This window comes from Halyomorpha halys, unplaced genomic scaffold (assembly GCF_000696795.3).
Source record: "Halyomorpha halys isolate HHAL.00 unplaced genomic scaffold, Hhal_1.1 Scaffold241.1, whole genome shotgun sequence".
NCBI classification, from domain to species: domain Eukaryota; kingdom Metazoa; phylum Arthropoda; class Insecta; order Hemiptera; family Pentatomidae; genus Halyomorpha; species Halyomorpha halys.
This window is the reverse complement of record NW_027105010.1, coordinates 138161-153553: the sequence shown is the minus strand read 5'-3', so window position 1 is coordinate 153553 and position 15393 is coordinate 138161. Positions and strand designations below refer to the sequence as shown.

The 15393-nt window shown below is 31.6% G+C and overlaps 1 protein-coding gene across 2 annotated transcripts in view; it reads left to right on the top strand.

Annotated features, from left to right (window-relative positions):
- The window catches only part of LOC106680082 (lysine-specific demethylase 5), a 64095-nt gene that overhangs the window by 4555 nt on the left and 44147 nt on the right, over nt 1-15393 (top strand). The window contains exons 1-4 of one of the 2 annotated variants that reach the window (XM_067047262.1): nt 2067-2284; nt 11597-11674; nt 13224-13362; nt 14977-15140. In XM_067047262.1, the coding sequence (XP_066903363.1) occupies nt 2096-2284; nt 11597-11674; nt 13224-13362; nt 14977-15140 (570 nt within the window). In that variant the 5' untranslated portion in view covers nt 2067-2095. Of the gene's footprint in view, nt 1-2066; nt 2285-11596; nt 11675-13223; nt 13363-14976; nt 15141-15393 lie in introns of those variants that run through there. The other variant, XM_067047258.1, reaches the window with a different exon arrangement.

Here is a 15393-nt window from a genome sequence, read left to right as displayed (position 1 = left end):
CCTGTTATTTTACACTTATGTTTTTTTCTCTTTTTTTCCTTTTGTAACTATGTGTTTGTATCTTTTTTAGCCCTGACGAAGCCCTGCAATGTGGGGCGAAACGTTGGCTCAATAAAATAGTATAATTATCTACTATTTGGGGGTTTTTTTTACCACACCCGGACCATATTCCATTCATCTATACACATGGTCAATCAATAATCTTCCAAAAAAAAAAAAAACATTTTGTTTGAATTAATCGATTTTTTTTCTTTGTGTGCATTTGTAATTTTATACATTTAATGCAATCAAAAGTAGCTATACATTTTCCTAATTCTATAAAAAAAAAAATAATCAATGGAATATATCAACCTTTGAATCCATATGGAGCAAAGAGAGAAAACTAAAATATTATAAATTTCTAAAATTATATAAAATACTTTTTTTCTCGGTTCCTAGCCTCTAGGAGCATTGGCAAGAGCCCTCAGACATGTGACAAATATTTTTCTATATAAATATTGTGATAAATAAGTGTTTTTCATTGTGCCTTTTATTCCTCTTACATCATCGTAACCTTGTATTGTTATTAATATTACACGTGAAAAATGTTGAACAATCATACTTAGAAATTTTTTACATCTTTCTCAGTGCCAGAGCAGAGGGCTTTAATTTTGATTGATCTGAATCTTTCTTGTAACAATTCAGTGTGATGAAGCCAGTTCCAAAAATATCTACCATCCAGAGGTTTTACAACTATTGCCAAAGATACCACAGACATTTTCAAGTAAAATGTTATTTGATTTATATGAAAATTAATATGTGTTTAGTGGCTTTTAAGGATGCTAAAAAAGAAATCTACCAATTTAAAATATTTTGTTGGTTGACTTTACTAAAATGTTTTTATGAGGAGAACATGGTCAGGGGTGTGGTTGAAAAAACTACACAAATAAACAAAACTTATTTATTTGTACCAATATTCCAGCCTGAATTTCAGGGCTGAAAACAAAAAAAGATTAATAAAAATGCACCTTAATGCAGAAAAAACATAAAAATAATAATAAAAAAACTTGGAAATATACATAACAATTAGTTAAGTAGATAGTAGTTAATTGATACTGATAGAAGATAGAATATAATATTGTAGAGGTAAGAATTATACTTAATGAATGATAAAAAAAAAAATTAAAAAACAGATAAAGTTCAAGTAAATAATGAAGAAAGCATAATGAAAGGTGTGGGAAAAAAATGTAAATTAAGAGCAATGAAATTTACAAAATTAGATATGTAAGTTATGTCTAAAAATAATGAAAAACAATTTAAATCAACATAATGAAATCTATGAAAGAAAACAATAGGTATCGTAAAAATGGGCAAAAATCGAAATGGAATATGTTTGTAATTTTATACATTTAAACTCATCCTGAACAAAGCTCGGACATGTGACAAATATTTTTTAATTTAGTACCACTAAGAAAAAGTTTCCTTCGTCTGTTTCATAGAAAAATATCTACCATCAATAGATTTTACTACCATTGCCAAAGATACCGCAGAAATTCTCCAAAAAAACAATTTAACTCACTTCAGAACAATGTTTTTGACCGTTCAAATTCAAGAAAGAGTTATCTGAAGACCTATTAAAGAAATTAAGCAAACACATGTTGCAATCTTGACTTTTTTATTTTTAACAAAATTACAAAAAAACCCATGAGGTGATAAAATACCATATGCTCTATTAAAACCATGAATGTAGATTTCCTAGGGAGAGGGAAGGCCCCTCTGGCATCTGCCAGGCCCTTTCTAAAAAATTGTTAAAAAAAGAAATACTAAGAAGTAAAAAAACAAAAACTAACGAAAACTTACTATTTTTTGCTAGTTAAAAGTATTAAGGTGTTGTTGCTTTAGCATTAAAAAAAAAAAAAAATGTTTTTTAAGAAATTCACAACATAGCTCATTAACTGCACTCTGGTGGCAGCTGAGAACAATATGTTCTGTAAACATAGTTTGAAAGGTTAGATTCCCACAGCTATTTACTATTGGTGAAGAGATTTATAACTGTTGACAGTTATTTGTTCCCGTAGAGTTTTATTTACATTTAATTTTTTTTTTTGCACCGAAAATGAATCCAATGAGCGCTGAAGGTTACCTCTTGTCTTCTACTGAGTATACCGAATTTAAATTTAATGTTCCTCCTGAAGCCCCATTGTTTGAACCAACTGGTGAAGATTTTGAGAATCCTTTGCAGTATATTGATAAAATCAGCTCTGTTGTAGAAAAATATGGGATTTGCAAAATTAGACCTCCACCTGTAAGTAAACAAATGATTTGTATGTTTAGTTTGAGTTATTCATATATGTCAAAGTTGCTATGTTTTTACAATTACTTTATTTTGAAGTATTATTTATTGAGTCAAGAGATTGTACTTTTTAAAAATAAAAGTTTAATATATTCACACGATTATTTATATTTATATCATTCATTCAACTAATGATATATATTTATTTGTTTTTTTTTTTAATGGTCAGAGTAGTGTTAATTTGGTTTTAAATCAAGTATTGTGTTATAAATTTCTTGGTTCCACCTTAAACTGGAAGTTTATATCTTAATTTCAACTTATTTGAACAATGCCATGGCATTATCTTTCCTTTTTTGACGTGTCATCACGTTTTCTTTTCAGTTGAAATAATAGTTGGTGTTATTTTGATTTGTTTTCTATTCTTATAATGTATATTAGTGTATAGTTCTTCATTTGATTTGCTAATGTATATAGATCATATTTATAAGGAACAGTATAATTAACATAGTTTAACGTACCACTAATTTACAACCTTTTTTTATTTATAGTATTACATTACTGGCCAATTCCATTTCCGTTATATTTTTTTCACTAGTTTAACACTTCTTTTTTTTATGAACTTAATAGTATGGTCTTTTGTTGAACAAGTAAAGAAATTACTTTAATCCATTTCATCTTTTTTCATTTATGGCATTATAAATTTTAGATTGCTATCAGTTTTAAAAGTTTTGGTCAGTATCTGATCTTAATGGCAAAGTTATAGGCACCTGAATAATTTTGTGTAGCTATTATCTCTCTCTCTACTAATTTTCACTTTACATTAGGTTTCTGCAAACTTCTAGTTGATTAGTATATATTTTATTTTATACCAGATCAGCCTGGTGGGCCTTACATGGTTGATGTAACCGTTATATTATATATATATTTAACAGTTGATTATGGAGGGGTATAGTCTCGTACAAAAAACGCCCACTGGCTGGCATTGAAGCAGGACTAAAATTAATCTATTTTTAACTTCTCTTCTTATTTTATTTTCTTATCTCTTCTTATTTTCTTCTTATCTTTTATTTATTACTCACCATTATGGTATGAGATACTTCCATATGGTGATGTCCAGTAAAAATAGCACGAAAAGATCCCGAAGCCTGGGTAATACACCCAGAAACTCTCCACCAAAACAAAAACCAAGAAAATCACTAAGAAACACACCACCTGTGACATCAGGTAGTTCAATTGATGAAATAAACTCCCAACCTGGCCCTTCTAATCCAAGCACAACCGAGGAATCGCCATTTTTCATGCCATATCCATATGACATATTAGGAAATTTACCAGTAGACAACATGGAAGCGAACCAGACCCCCAGAGAACCCAAGCCACCGCCAATATTTATCAAAAATTTTCATATTTTTTGCCAACAAATTAATAATGTAGTTAACCCAGGTAGATATGTTTGTCAAAGTCGCATCAATGATACGAAATTAATGCCAGATACCGCAGACACATACAGGAAAATAATAAAATATTTATCTGAAACAAAAGCTGACTACAACACATATCAGTTATGTCAGGAGAGGGTGTTCAGAGTAGTCATCAGACAATTACACCCCTCAACACCACCGTAAGCTATCAAAGAAGAACTTACGGCCATGGGATACGTTGTACTACAAGTAGTTAACGTACTCAAAGATAACAAAGATCCACATAGTGCATCAAACAAAATAGCGTTGACCTCGAACAAACACCTGGAGTTGAAGAAATTTATAATGTGAACCGTTTGTATTATACCAGAGTAATAGTAGAAAAACCCAACCCGAAAAGAACAATAGTGCAATGCCACAACTGCCAAGAGTATGGCCACACTAAACATTATTGCCATCACTTACCTAGGTGCGTCAAGTGTGGCCAACAACACAAATCCGTAGAATGCAGCAAACCTAGGCAATCACCTGCCGTGTGTGCACTATGCCATAAAGAAGGGCATCCGGCCAACTACAAGGGGTGCGAGACATATAAAAATCTAGCATCCAGAAAACAGGCAGGACCCAGACAAGAAGATGCAACCAGACCACCCAGGAGACCCTCAAGAATTGTCAAACCAGGAGTGTCCTTCGCTCAAATGACTGGAGAACCAGAACAGGCAACTCAGGCCCTGCCACAATCACAACCTTCACCCCATTATCCCAACATTCTCATTCCTCTGTTCCTCAAACCTCATCCACTTCCCAAAAGCCTAATTATCAGATACCTTATATCCCCCCTCCTCCTAACGCGACAGATCTCACAAACCTCATCTCTTTCCTATCTGAATTTAGATCCCTTATCACTCCACTCATCTCCTTACGTACAAATCTAGTCTCCAATATTATTCCTCCGCCAAGAAACCCTTAAATGGCACCATTTAAGTCTCTTTCGATTCTCCTTTGGAATGTGAATTCGAAACCACGTTAACGAACTAACGGCCTTATTACATGACAAAAATATTGACGTAGCTCTAATAACTGAAACTCGACTTACCACCAGACGATTAATGAACATACCTCAGTACCAAATTTATCGAACGGACCATCCTGACGGAACAGCACATGGTGGCACTGCTGTCATTATCCATCGATCCCTTTCACATCACTTAGTCCTTCTACAAACCCAAAATTTCCTACAAACCACAGCCGTATCGATCCAAACTTCTCTATTCCCCATAAAAATAGTGGCGGGTTATTCCCCTCCGAGAATTCCCACTTCCCAACCACAATTCAATTCATTCCTTGATTCCCTCGGACAACACTTCCTTCTAGGTGCAGACCTCAATGCAAAAAATCAATAATGGGGAGCTAGGAACCACCAATTCCCGTGGAAGATCACTCCTGTCTGCAATCAATTCCCTTCGATGCAACATACTTTGTCCCAATTCTTTGGGACTATAATTAATAATTACTAAAAATTTTTCATTTAGGCAAGTTTTGAGACCTAGCTTAATAGGTAAGTCAGTTGATATATGTCAAGCAATGGGTGCTATAGTCTTTAGATGATGGCAATGGTCCAATAAGGTTCGTGTGTATAGTGGCATATCTTACATCCCTTATTGGATAATTCTGTCTTCAGATGTCTAGTAACTTTAATGTTTTAACACGCAATACTTGCTTTTTTCTGTGAACGTAAATCATTCTATATATTTTTCAAAACAGTCTTCGAACCTTGTTTAAGTAAGGCACCCCCTCACTTCTGAACAGAAATTCATGATGCCATCTAGTGGCAAAGATAAACGATACGAGGCCTGGGCAGCCATCTTGGTCCCCAAAATAAAGGGGTCAGAACCAATAGAGTAGCCATCTTGACCTGTACAAGGGAAGAAAGAGACAGAACTTTTCAAGGAGGTCTCTTCTGATAATAGTCATGAGGGAGTAAAACTTCACACTTAGGCGAGAGAGGTGGCGGCGGCAGAGAGATGAGGAGAAAGAAACAAGAGAGAACCCTTCTTCCATCTTCAACCTTCAAGCCCCAAGAATGTCTCAAACAAGTAAAATGTCATACCTTCATCAATTAATGTAATAAAACCAAAACTATCACTAACAAACTAACCTATATTGTAACCACTTTTATTCAAACCTTACAACAAATTGTTTCAGAAAGCTTAAAAGAGAATAGAGGTTATTTCATTTAAAAGCCTGTGATATCAATTTATTATAAATACAGTCCACTCCATCATTACCAGCAAATAATAAGTAATTCTTTATTTAAACCAGCTTACCAGCATACTAATTAATTTGTGTAATATCCCCCAACTTTTACTCTGGGGAATATCTAAATTAAACAAACCTATTAGCTTAAGTGTAACTCAATTCCCAGGGTGTGACTTATTAAGATAATGTTTGAAAATTTAATTACAAAATTGTTCTTGGATACATGGTCTGATTTTCTTTGTTTAAAAATCACACCATAATTGGCCTCTGTCCTCCAATTGGTAGAATTTGAAAATAAATGTAGTATTTGTGGAAGAACTTAGTTGTTTAAGTTCGTAATCTGCTTCTGCTATTTGAGCATAATCGATTGTAGAACATTCCTAAGATTGAGACATGTTATCTACAACAAGATTTGCCCGATACATGAATGAAGTAGTAGGGAATTTTGAAATGTAATGTAACTCCTGGATGTGTTTTTATTCTTTTGTCTGAAGGCATAAGCCAGGGGTTTATAATCTGTGTACATCACGAACAATATCCCTTCCCTCTGACATTTGATTGACATGTAGATAACTGTTTATTCTCTATCACATGTAGAGTATTTGCACTTTGTTTCAGAAAACTTTTTGGAAAAAAAAGTCTTCTGGATAAGGATTAGTTAGTATGGCTTCATTACACAATGTTTATTCTGTTCAAATTCATCAATAGTTTCAGGCATCCATAGTTTCAATTTTGGTTTTCGTTTTTCTTGGCAATCATTAGGAAATTAGTTAGGTGAAATGAATTCTCTGCAGCATGATGTATATACCTGCGATGGGAGTTTAGCTTCTCTAAGTAAGATCTTAAATCTTTAGTGGTTATGGATTACTTGTGATTGACAATATTACTTGCTCTGTCAGGAGCAGTACTTGTCTCATTTGCAGCAATAAGACAACCTCGAAAAACTATCATTTCATCCCTAAACTGTGACTTGCTCTCGTTTATTCCTAATCCATAGCGACTGCACAGATAATTGATGGCAAAGCTCTTCAGCATTATCAGAGACAATAAACATATCATCTAAAATTGAGAGAACAAAAATCTGGTCCTCTCAAAACTTTGTTAATGGAGCATTAAAATGTGTTTGGGACGTCAGGCAGTCCAAATGGCATAATACTGAATTAAAATTACCCAAATGGAACAATGAGGGTTGCTTTTTTATTATCTTCTTCATTGATTGGTATCTGATAGTATGCCTGGCATAGGTCTAACTTAAAATGGGTTTATTAAAAAAGATTTGGATTTGGCCTATATGCTCATTATTGGTTTGAGCCTTTAATGAAAAAGGTTTTGTTAAGTCTGTGAAATTAGCCAGAATTTGTGAGTATTCACAGGTGGGTTTAAAATGACTATAATTGATGATACATATGTAAGTGCCCACGCTCAGTGAAGAAGGGGTAGGTTCATAAAAAATTTAAACAAACTGTTCCGAAGTATTAAAACCAAAATATCTTAAATGTTCTATAGAGTGCTACATTATTAGGAAAATAACAAAAAACTATAATGGTTTACTTTAAACTATAAAATAATTAATATTCCTATTGCAAACATAAATAAAAATACAGTTAGCTGGGGTCCGGTCAACCTACCTCTATGTACTAAAATTTCCCTCCAAGAACACCTGCCGTAATTGTTACATCCAGGAACACCTTTACATTTGAATAAAATAAACATAGAACATACAGGATTTTTACCCATAAGGAAAATTAAATTCTCATTAAATAAAAAACATACAGTAAACAAAAATACAGAGAGATTAAAGAAGAAAAACTTAATCAGAGTATAAAATTGTAATACAAATATGTATGAAATAATAAATAGATAAAAGAAAAACATAAATACAGCCCAGGAGTTACTCTGATTCTTAATCTACTATGATTATTTTAGAATATATAGAAAAGAATAATAAAAGAAAGTATTTAATACAAACAAACAATAAAACCTATTAAATTAGCTGTAGTTGAGGAAAATAATCATAAACTTAATATTCAATTGTGAAATTAATACAGTAATAATGGGAAAATTGTCTCTAAACCACACGGAGGCTTTTCTAATGGAGATCTCAGCCCTTGTCCACATTGGTATTCCATCTCAGAACCTTTGTTGTCAGTTATTTACTTCACTGTCATCTTGACCTCCTCCAGAAGTCAGCAAAATGAGACCTGACAACACTATCAATCCAGGTCAATGCTGATTTTGTTCTTTTTTGCTTACCACTCACACACTCTCTGTCTCCCACCTTTTCTTCCACCCTTCCACCATCCCTCATCCAAAGAGGTATTGCCATGGCCTAATTCATAGCTCTAAAGTTACAATGACAACAGTAATCAACTATTCCAACTTATGAATTGCAACAATTTAACCTGTACCAGCAAGTTTTATGTTGTTAGCTATGATTCTTCATTTTTTTTTTGTCAATCGACAAACCAAAATTATTTAAGAAATTGGTTGCTAATATACTTTTATTAGTTATGATAAGAATGTCCTTTCCAACTATCATCTTAGTCCCAGCTCAACTTCTAGAATTGTGGTTCCAAATGTGTGAATTTCCATATTGTTGGCTGCAAATAATTTAATGCTTGCATCTTGATTTTTTTTTTTTTTGTTTACTGGTATAATAGAAATGTCAGCACCGCTACCCACCAGAAAACAAATATCTATTAGCTTGTATCATATAAATAAACCAAATAGTTGACCTGGAATACTTACGGCAGCTCAGTTGGTTAGTCCTGTGTTTGCCTTGAGGAGTTTGCCTTTTCTAAATTTCATTTCATTCTGGTGTGCATTTGGATGGGATGGTACTTTTTTTTTTCCATAGTGGTAGTTGTCGTAACAGTATTTCTTTCTGGATTATATTGCTCATTTCCACTGTTACGGTGTGCTCGATTAGCCAACTTATCTGTATTTATTTTCTGAGAAAACTTAGACTTAAGAGCAGTTAACCTTAGTTCCTCAAGTTTAGAAATGAATGATTCTCTGGAATTAATGGTATTAATTTTCCAAAAGTGTTTAATATCCCATATTTTATTACCAATCTGCTAATTTATCAAAATCACCATCTAAAATAGCTAAAATACTTCTTATTTTGGTTGGTAGTTTATCTAGCGACCATTTTTTTAAGAGCTTAACAGAAAAATCATCACTGCCAACTCTTTTATCTTACAACAGGACTGACTTACATTATGTACGAGGAAAATATGGTTGGGGTGTGCAGTCAAAATGAAACACAAATAAGTTAATGTAACTTATCTAATTGTGCCAACGTTTCGGCTAGAGTTTCTAGCCTTCAGGGCTGTTAGCTTGAAATCCAAACGCAGAGTGGATTACTGTACTGATAACGGCCAAACTCCGAATTAAAAAAGACATTACAAGAATGACTAAGTGTTTTTAAGAGGAAACGTTACGAGTGGATAAAAAATAAAAAGTAGAAAATATTTAGAGGAAGAAAGCGTGTGAAAGGGTGGTGACAAATGGTTTATGGAAAATGTTAAAAATATATATATGTACAAGGATGACAAAGTACCGAAAGATGACAAAGTGTCATGGGTATTTAACAACAGTTAAAAAGAGGAAACGTATATAAGAGGGGGACGACAAATGTGTAAGAAAAAGTTTAAAATACGTTACAAAGTGGGTGGAAAAATAAAATGAATAAATAAATAAATAAAATAAAAAATTATAATAATTACTTTTTTAATAAATTAACTATTTGAGAATATGTTAATGATAAGTTGTGCTTATGGGTTTTTAAACTGATGGGAGAAGGTTCTAATTGGATGTAGAGGCTTTCAGAGATGAGCCTTTTGTCATGGTTACGAACTGTAGCAAGTATAGACGTTTTGTCAAAATTGAAGGAATGATTTAAAGAAAGAGAATGTTCCAAAAGTTTAGAGGTAGAATGATTATGTGAGGAAACAGAATATTTATGTTGTTTGATACGGTCTTTTAAGAGATTTTTGGTTTTGCCTATGTAAGCAGAATTACAATTAAGGGTGGAGCAAGGGATGCGGTATACAATATGTGATCAGTGCAGAGGAGGGATAGGATCTTTTAATTTAGTGTAAATATTAGATAGTGTGTTGTGAGGTCTGAAAGCAATACAAGGTTAGGTATAGCTGAACGGAAAGATAGGAGATGTATGGTAGAAAGGGGTTGTGAAGAATTAGGTGAAGTGGTGAGACGATCTTTGTAGTTGTATAAAAGTTTATGAATGATATGAAGAGGGAATTTATTAGCTAAGAGTATTTGTTTAATGGGGTATGTGTTTTTTTCTTGGAAATGGGAATCAGAAAGGGAAAGGCCACGGTGAATACGGTGACTTACATTATGATCTCTTATTTCGAGTTTACTAACCATTTTCTAAATTTATTGTTATTCACTCTCAATAGTATATTTATTTTCTTCTGTGGACAATGCAATGTAAATATTTTCCCCTATTTTAAGATCTAATTGAGCAACCCTATAATCAAATTGAGTACCTTCTTTGGTGATTTCGCCATGGATCAAATTGGGCTTCGGCTTGAAAGAATCATATTTCAGGCTTTTCTTTCAAAAATATAGTTGATGCTTACCTTTCTTTATTTTTAGTGTCTGTTAAAGTTTCTTTTTTTTCCACCCATCATTGTTGTTAGAAATAACTTTATTTAATATGGAACAATCAAGGGTCACCAATTGTAGTAAATTCAGGGTAGTCAATCAATTTACTTATGTAAAAAATATTTTAACATATTAAAAAATTAAATTAAATTAAACTACTTGCTGCACTGAACCTGCTGTTCTCTTCTACAGAAACTTGGGTAGAACTGTGCATAATAATTATGCCATAGTTTCAAAATGCACTTAAAGGTGTACAAGCTTAAAATCTAATGTGAATAGTGTTAACCCAGGTTACAGATTTCACCAGGTACTGGGTATTAGGACCACAGATTTCTCTGGATACCATTGAGCCGATAGGTTTATACTTTAAAGAGTACTGGATAACAGGTAATAAGGTTATCCAAACATGGGGTACCTGATAATTAAAATGATAATTAAATTATAAGTACTTTATTATGTAAATATTTTACATTAAAACATGGTCCATGTTAGCAAGGCTGGATCTAGGGGAGTGGCAAAGGGGATACTTGCCTCAGGCAGAAAATTATTGTAAATAAGTAATAATTGTTTTTTTTTTCTATGTTTATTTGTTTGATAGTCTGTTTTGATCTTGATGCAGTAAATAAAATGCTATCTAATTACTGAAAAGTTTATGTATAGAAGATTAATTAGGTATAGCTCTTCTCTGAGCACTATATGTTATTCTTGACTGCAGCCTGGATTTTCTTAATGCATTTTCCTGTTTAAAAATCAAGTCAAATTGTGAGAAAACTATAGGATAGGAAATGGCATAAAACTGAATCGAACAAATAAATAATTGAGAATAGTTATTAATGCTAGTAGAGGTTAGGTATATTGATGAAATAGTTATTTACGATTTCTGTTCTATTTATTATTATTTACCATGAATTATGTAACTAATAAATTATCTGTTATTCCATAGAGTCATCAATAGAAATATAAGATTAATGTTCATAATCATAATGTCCATTTTTTCTTTTTATTTTAGGAATGGCAACCTCCTTTTGCAATGGATATTGACAACTTTAAATTCACACCCCGGGTCCAAAAATTGAATGAATTAGAGGTAAGCTATTATCCTTATATTAATTAATTTAGATTTATGTTTATTCTTTTATATCATTCCAGATACCTTTAATTATAATGTATACTTGACATTTAATCTGTTTGTTACACTTTGAAGCTTTCTCATCACAATTTAACTTATTTACTGAAAAATATGTTGAGGTTTTCCGTTACTTCAGTCTTTGGTTTTATGAAGAATTTTTTTATTTAGTTTTGACTTTTCTTATTTATTATTTTATTTTTTTATTCCTTGTATGAAATACCCTTATATGATATGAAACTGTAGAAGAAAAGAATTTCCCTACTCAAAATATAGACTTGTTTAAGCCTATCATGGGAGAAATGGAGGATCCTAAGGGTTGAAAAGTTAGAGGAGTAAGCCACAGTGCCATGCTGAGGTATTTCTCCATATTTAGAAAGAACTAATTTCTCACTTGGCTTTAATGATGAGATTTAAAATAAGAAGAAGGAAACTGCTAGAAGAAAGGAAGTGTTAGAAGAGTTAAAGAAGAAAAAGTTGAAGCTGCTAGGAGAAAGATAGTGCTAAAAAATTCATACAATCAAAAAACTGCATACATTTTTGGATGAAGTTAAAGCTTATAGAGAATTAACGATAATGTAGAGCAGAATTTGAAGCGAAAAGATTAAAAAGTTGGGCTGAGTGAATCAAATATATTAACATATATGGTGTGCTACTAAATAAATTAATTTGTCCATTTCAGTAGTATTAGTTTAGATACCAAAAAGGAACTTGAAAAATTTAAAGGAAAAGTGTAAAGTGTGTTACTCATAAAGAAGTTGTGTATAAAAATGTAACTGAAGAAAAATAAAAAAAAATTCTGAAAATGTATAATTGTTTAAATTTATCATAAGAGAAATGCGGCGGGCTTGAGGATGTGAATGTGAAGATGAATCCAGAAAAAAATTAGCTGTTAAAGAGAAAAAATTGACAGAACAGAAAAAATGTAAGGTTGAAATTAGACCAATCATTGAAAAAATCTTTTGTGTAAAAATACACTCAATATTGCGGTTGGATTTCTGAAAAATTGTGCTACAAAGGAAAGTATCAGAGGGTTAGTGAATCAGAAAGTATATAGAAATCTACAACTTTTATGGAGAGATAGATGCTTTTAGCTATATTAATTAATTAATCAATTATTAATCATTATATTAACTTTGGGAGGTTTAGTTGTGCTAGTCAAGTTGTAAGGGTTAATCAATCAACATTTTATAACAAAAAAGCAACTTCCTCTCTATCACTTATCGCTTCCCCCACTATGACTCTTCAAAATGTTCTTCCCATAGATGTTGCTTGTTGAATTTCCTGATGTGTCTGAGTAACAAATGTGAGACAATCAAGATTGTACTATAGTTGTCATGGTGTTGGAAAAAGTCATTTGAAAAAAAATTATTCAGATTTCAATACATCCTGAAGTATGATTGTGATCGAATATTAATGTTAGTGTTTGTATTTTTATTTTTAGTTAAATTAATTTTTTTTTTTTAATTTTCCAATTTTATATAAAATGTAACTCTTGCTATTTTTTCAGGCAAAAACTCGCATCAGGCTCAATTTTTTGGAACAAATATCCAAATTTTGGGAACTTCAAGGTTCTAGATTGAGCATTCCTCTGGTTGAAGGAAGGATATTGGATTTATATTCATTATATCGATTGGTGAAAATAGAAGGTGAGTTATTAAATTAAGGTAAACTTTTGCTGTTACTACCCACCATAACATCTGTGAGTGATAGTTAACCCCAGCGGCCAACTTCTCATTTGAAATATTGTGGATTGTCATGTTAGGGATGGCTTAAACATTTGAATTTCAAGGACAAAAATAGACGTAATAATGGAGTTAAGACCTTATTTCATTAATACATTCCATTTTGCTGGATACTATAATTACAATAATAAGGCTGGGGAATATCAGTTCATTTATTTATTTGTTTCTGGGCTCTTCAATCCTCTTAGAACTATGCTAATGTCTCAACTGTTCACTATTATCTGCAGTTTACACCCATCGCCTTCAGGTCACCTTCTATGTTGTGCTGAACTTACCTCGCCCTCTTTCACCATCTGGCTTTCCATATACAGCTATCTTCCTGGAATTCATGTAGAATCCATTTTTTCAACAATTCACAACCATCGTAGTCTATCGAGCTAACTAATCATCACAATCTCTTGTTCATCATATAGTTCCCTTAGCTCTCAGTTAGTCCTTATCCTCCATTGATCCTACATTCGGACTCACCCATAAGTTTTGTGAAGTACTTTTCCCTCCCATATTTGATGGATTCTTTTATCTGTAACCATGTTTCACATTAAAAATCATTATTGGCCTTACAATTATTTGATATTAGACATTTTACCTTTCTAGTCAGATTTTCGTAACTTAAAAGTTTCTGTATAATGAATGGACATCAGTTTCCTACAAATATAGCGAATGTCTGTGTAGAATATTAACCATTGATTTGTATGTAGAGGAATCATTTTCTTTTTAAATATGTGTTTTGTGGTTAATAAACTATGTATCAAAGCCACTGTATATAAATAATGGATGTGTGTGAATCACATTTTGTTTATTACATTAGTTTATGCAAAATAAAGTCTTATGAACTCAAAGTTAGGTATCTAAGCAGCAAAAAGGCACTGAAATTAAAAAGAAAAAATATTCACAATGAAGAAGTTGAAAGTAAAATGTAAGATAATTTTTTCTTCTGATAAGTAGTACTATTCATATTCCTTAGTTTAATGTCTTACTATAGCATTTTTGAACTCTAGAACATCTCATGATGCTTACTTGTTTGACTTGATGTTTATTGGAATATATTCTAAATATAATATTAACTTCAAGTTATTTTTTCACTTAAAGAATTATTTTGTCAAATATTTTTATATACCTTTGCTATATGCTATAATAGCTTTCCAGCTACATTTTTTGAGTATCAATAATTCAGATACAACCATTTTCAGTAAATCTAAAACCACAAAATCGACAGAAAAATGTTATCCTAAGAATCTATTCTTTAACTTGAGAGATGTTTCTTTATTCCCTGGTACACTAGAACTTGCACATGAGATTATCTCATTTATTCTTAATGTTTGCCAATATTAAAATGTTACTTGATAAAAAATTTTCAATCCTTCAAATATAATTTTAAAAAAAAATGTACAAAGTACTAAGACCTTTTAGAAATATTTTGTAAATTCTGATTTATGGTATAATGTACTGCCATATTCATTTTTGAGTATTTTATAAATATTTATATTTATATATACATTTAAACATCTTTTTTTTTAGGTGGGAGTTTAAATGTCACTAAAGATAGAAAATGGAGTTTCATAGCTATTCAGATGGGATTGTCTCCAAGCCGAAGTTCTTGCTCTGCTCTTAAATCTCATTATGATCAAATATTATTTCCTTACTATGTTTTTCAAAGTAACAAAGTCAAATTAGAGAAAAAGGTATTGGTTGTTAATTGATATATGGGCATGACCCTCTTTTTATTTTTCATTTTTTAATTAATGTATAGATTTTTGAACTCTAGAACATCTCATAATGCTTACTTGTTTGACTTGATGTTTATTGGAATATATTCTAAATATAATATTAACTTGAAGTTATTTTTTCACTTAAAGAATTATTTTGTCAAATATTTTTTGAAATTTTTTAAATCTTAAAAAAATATATACATATTTATGGTATAATGTATGTATG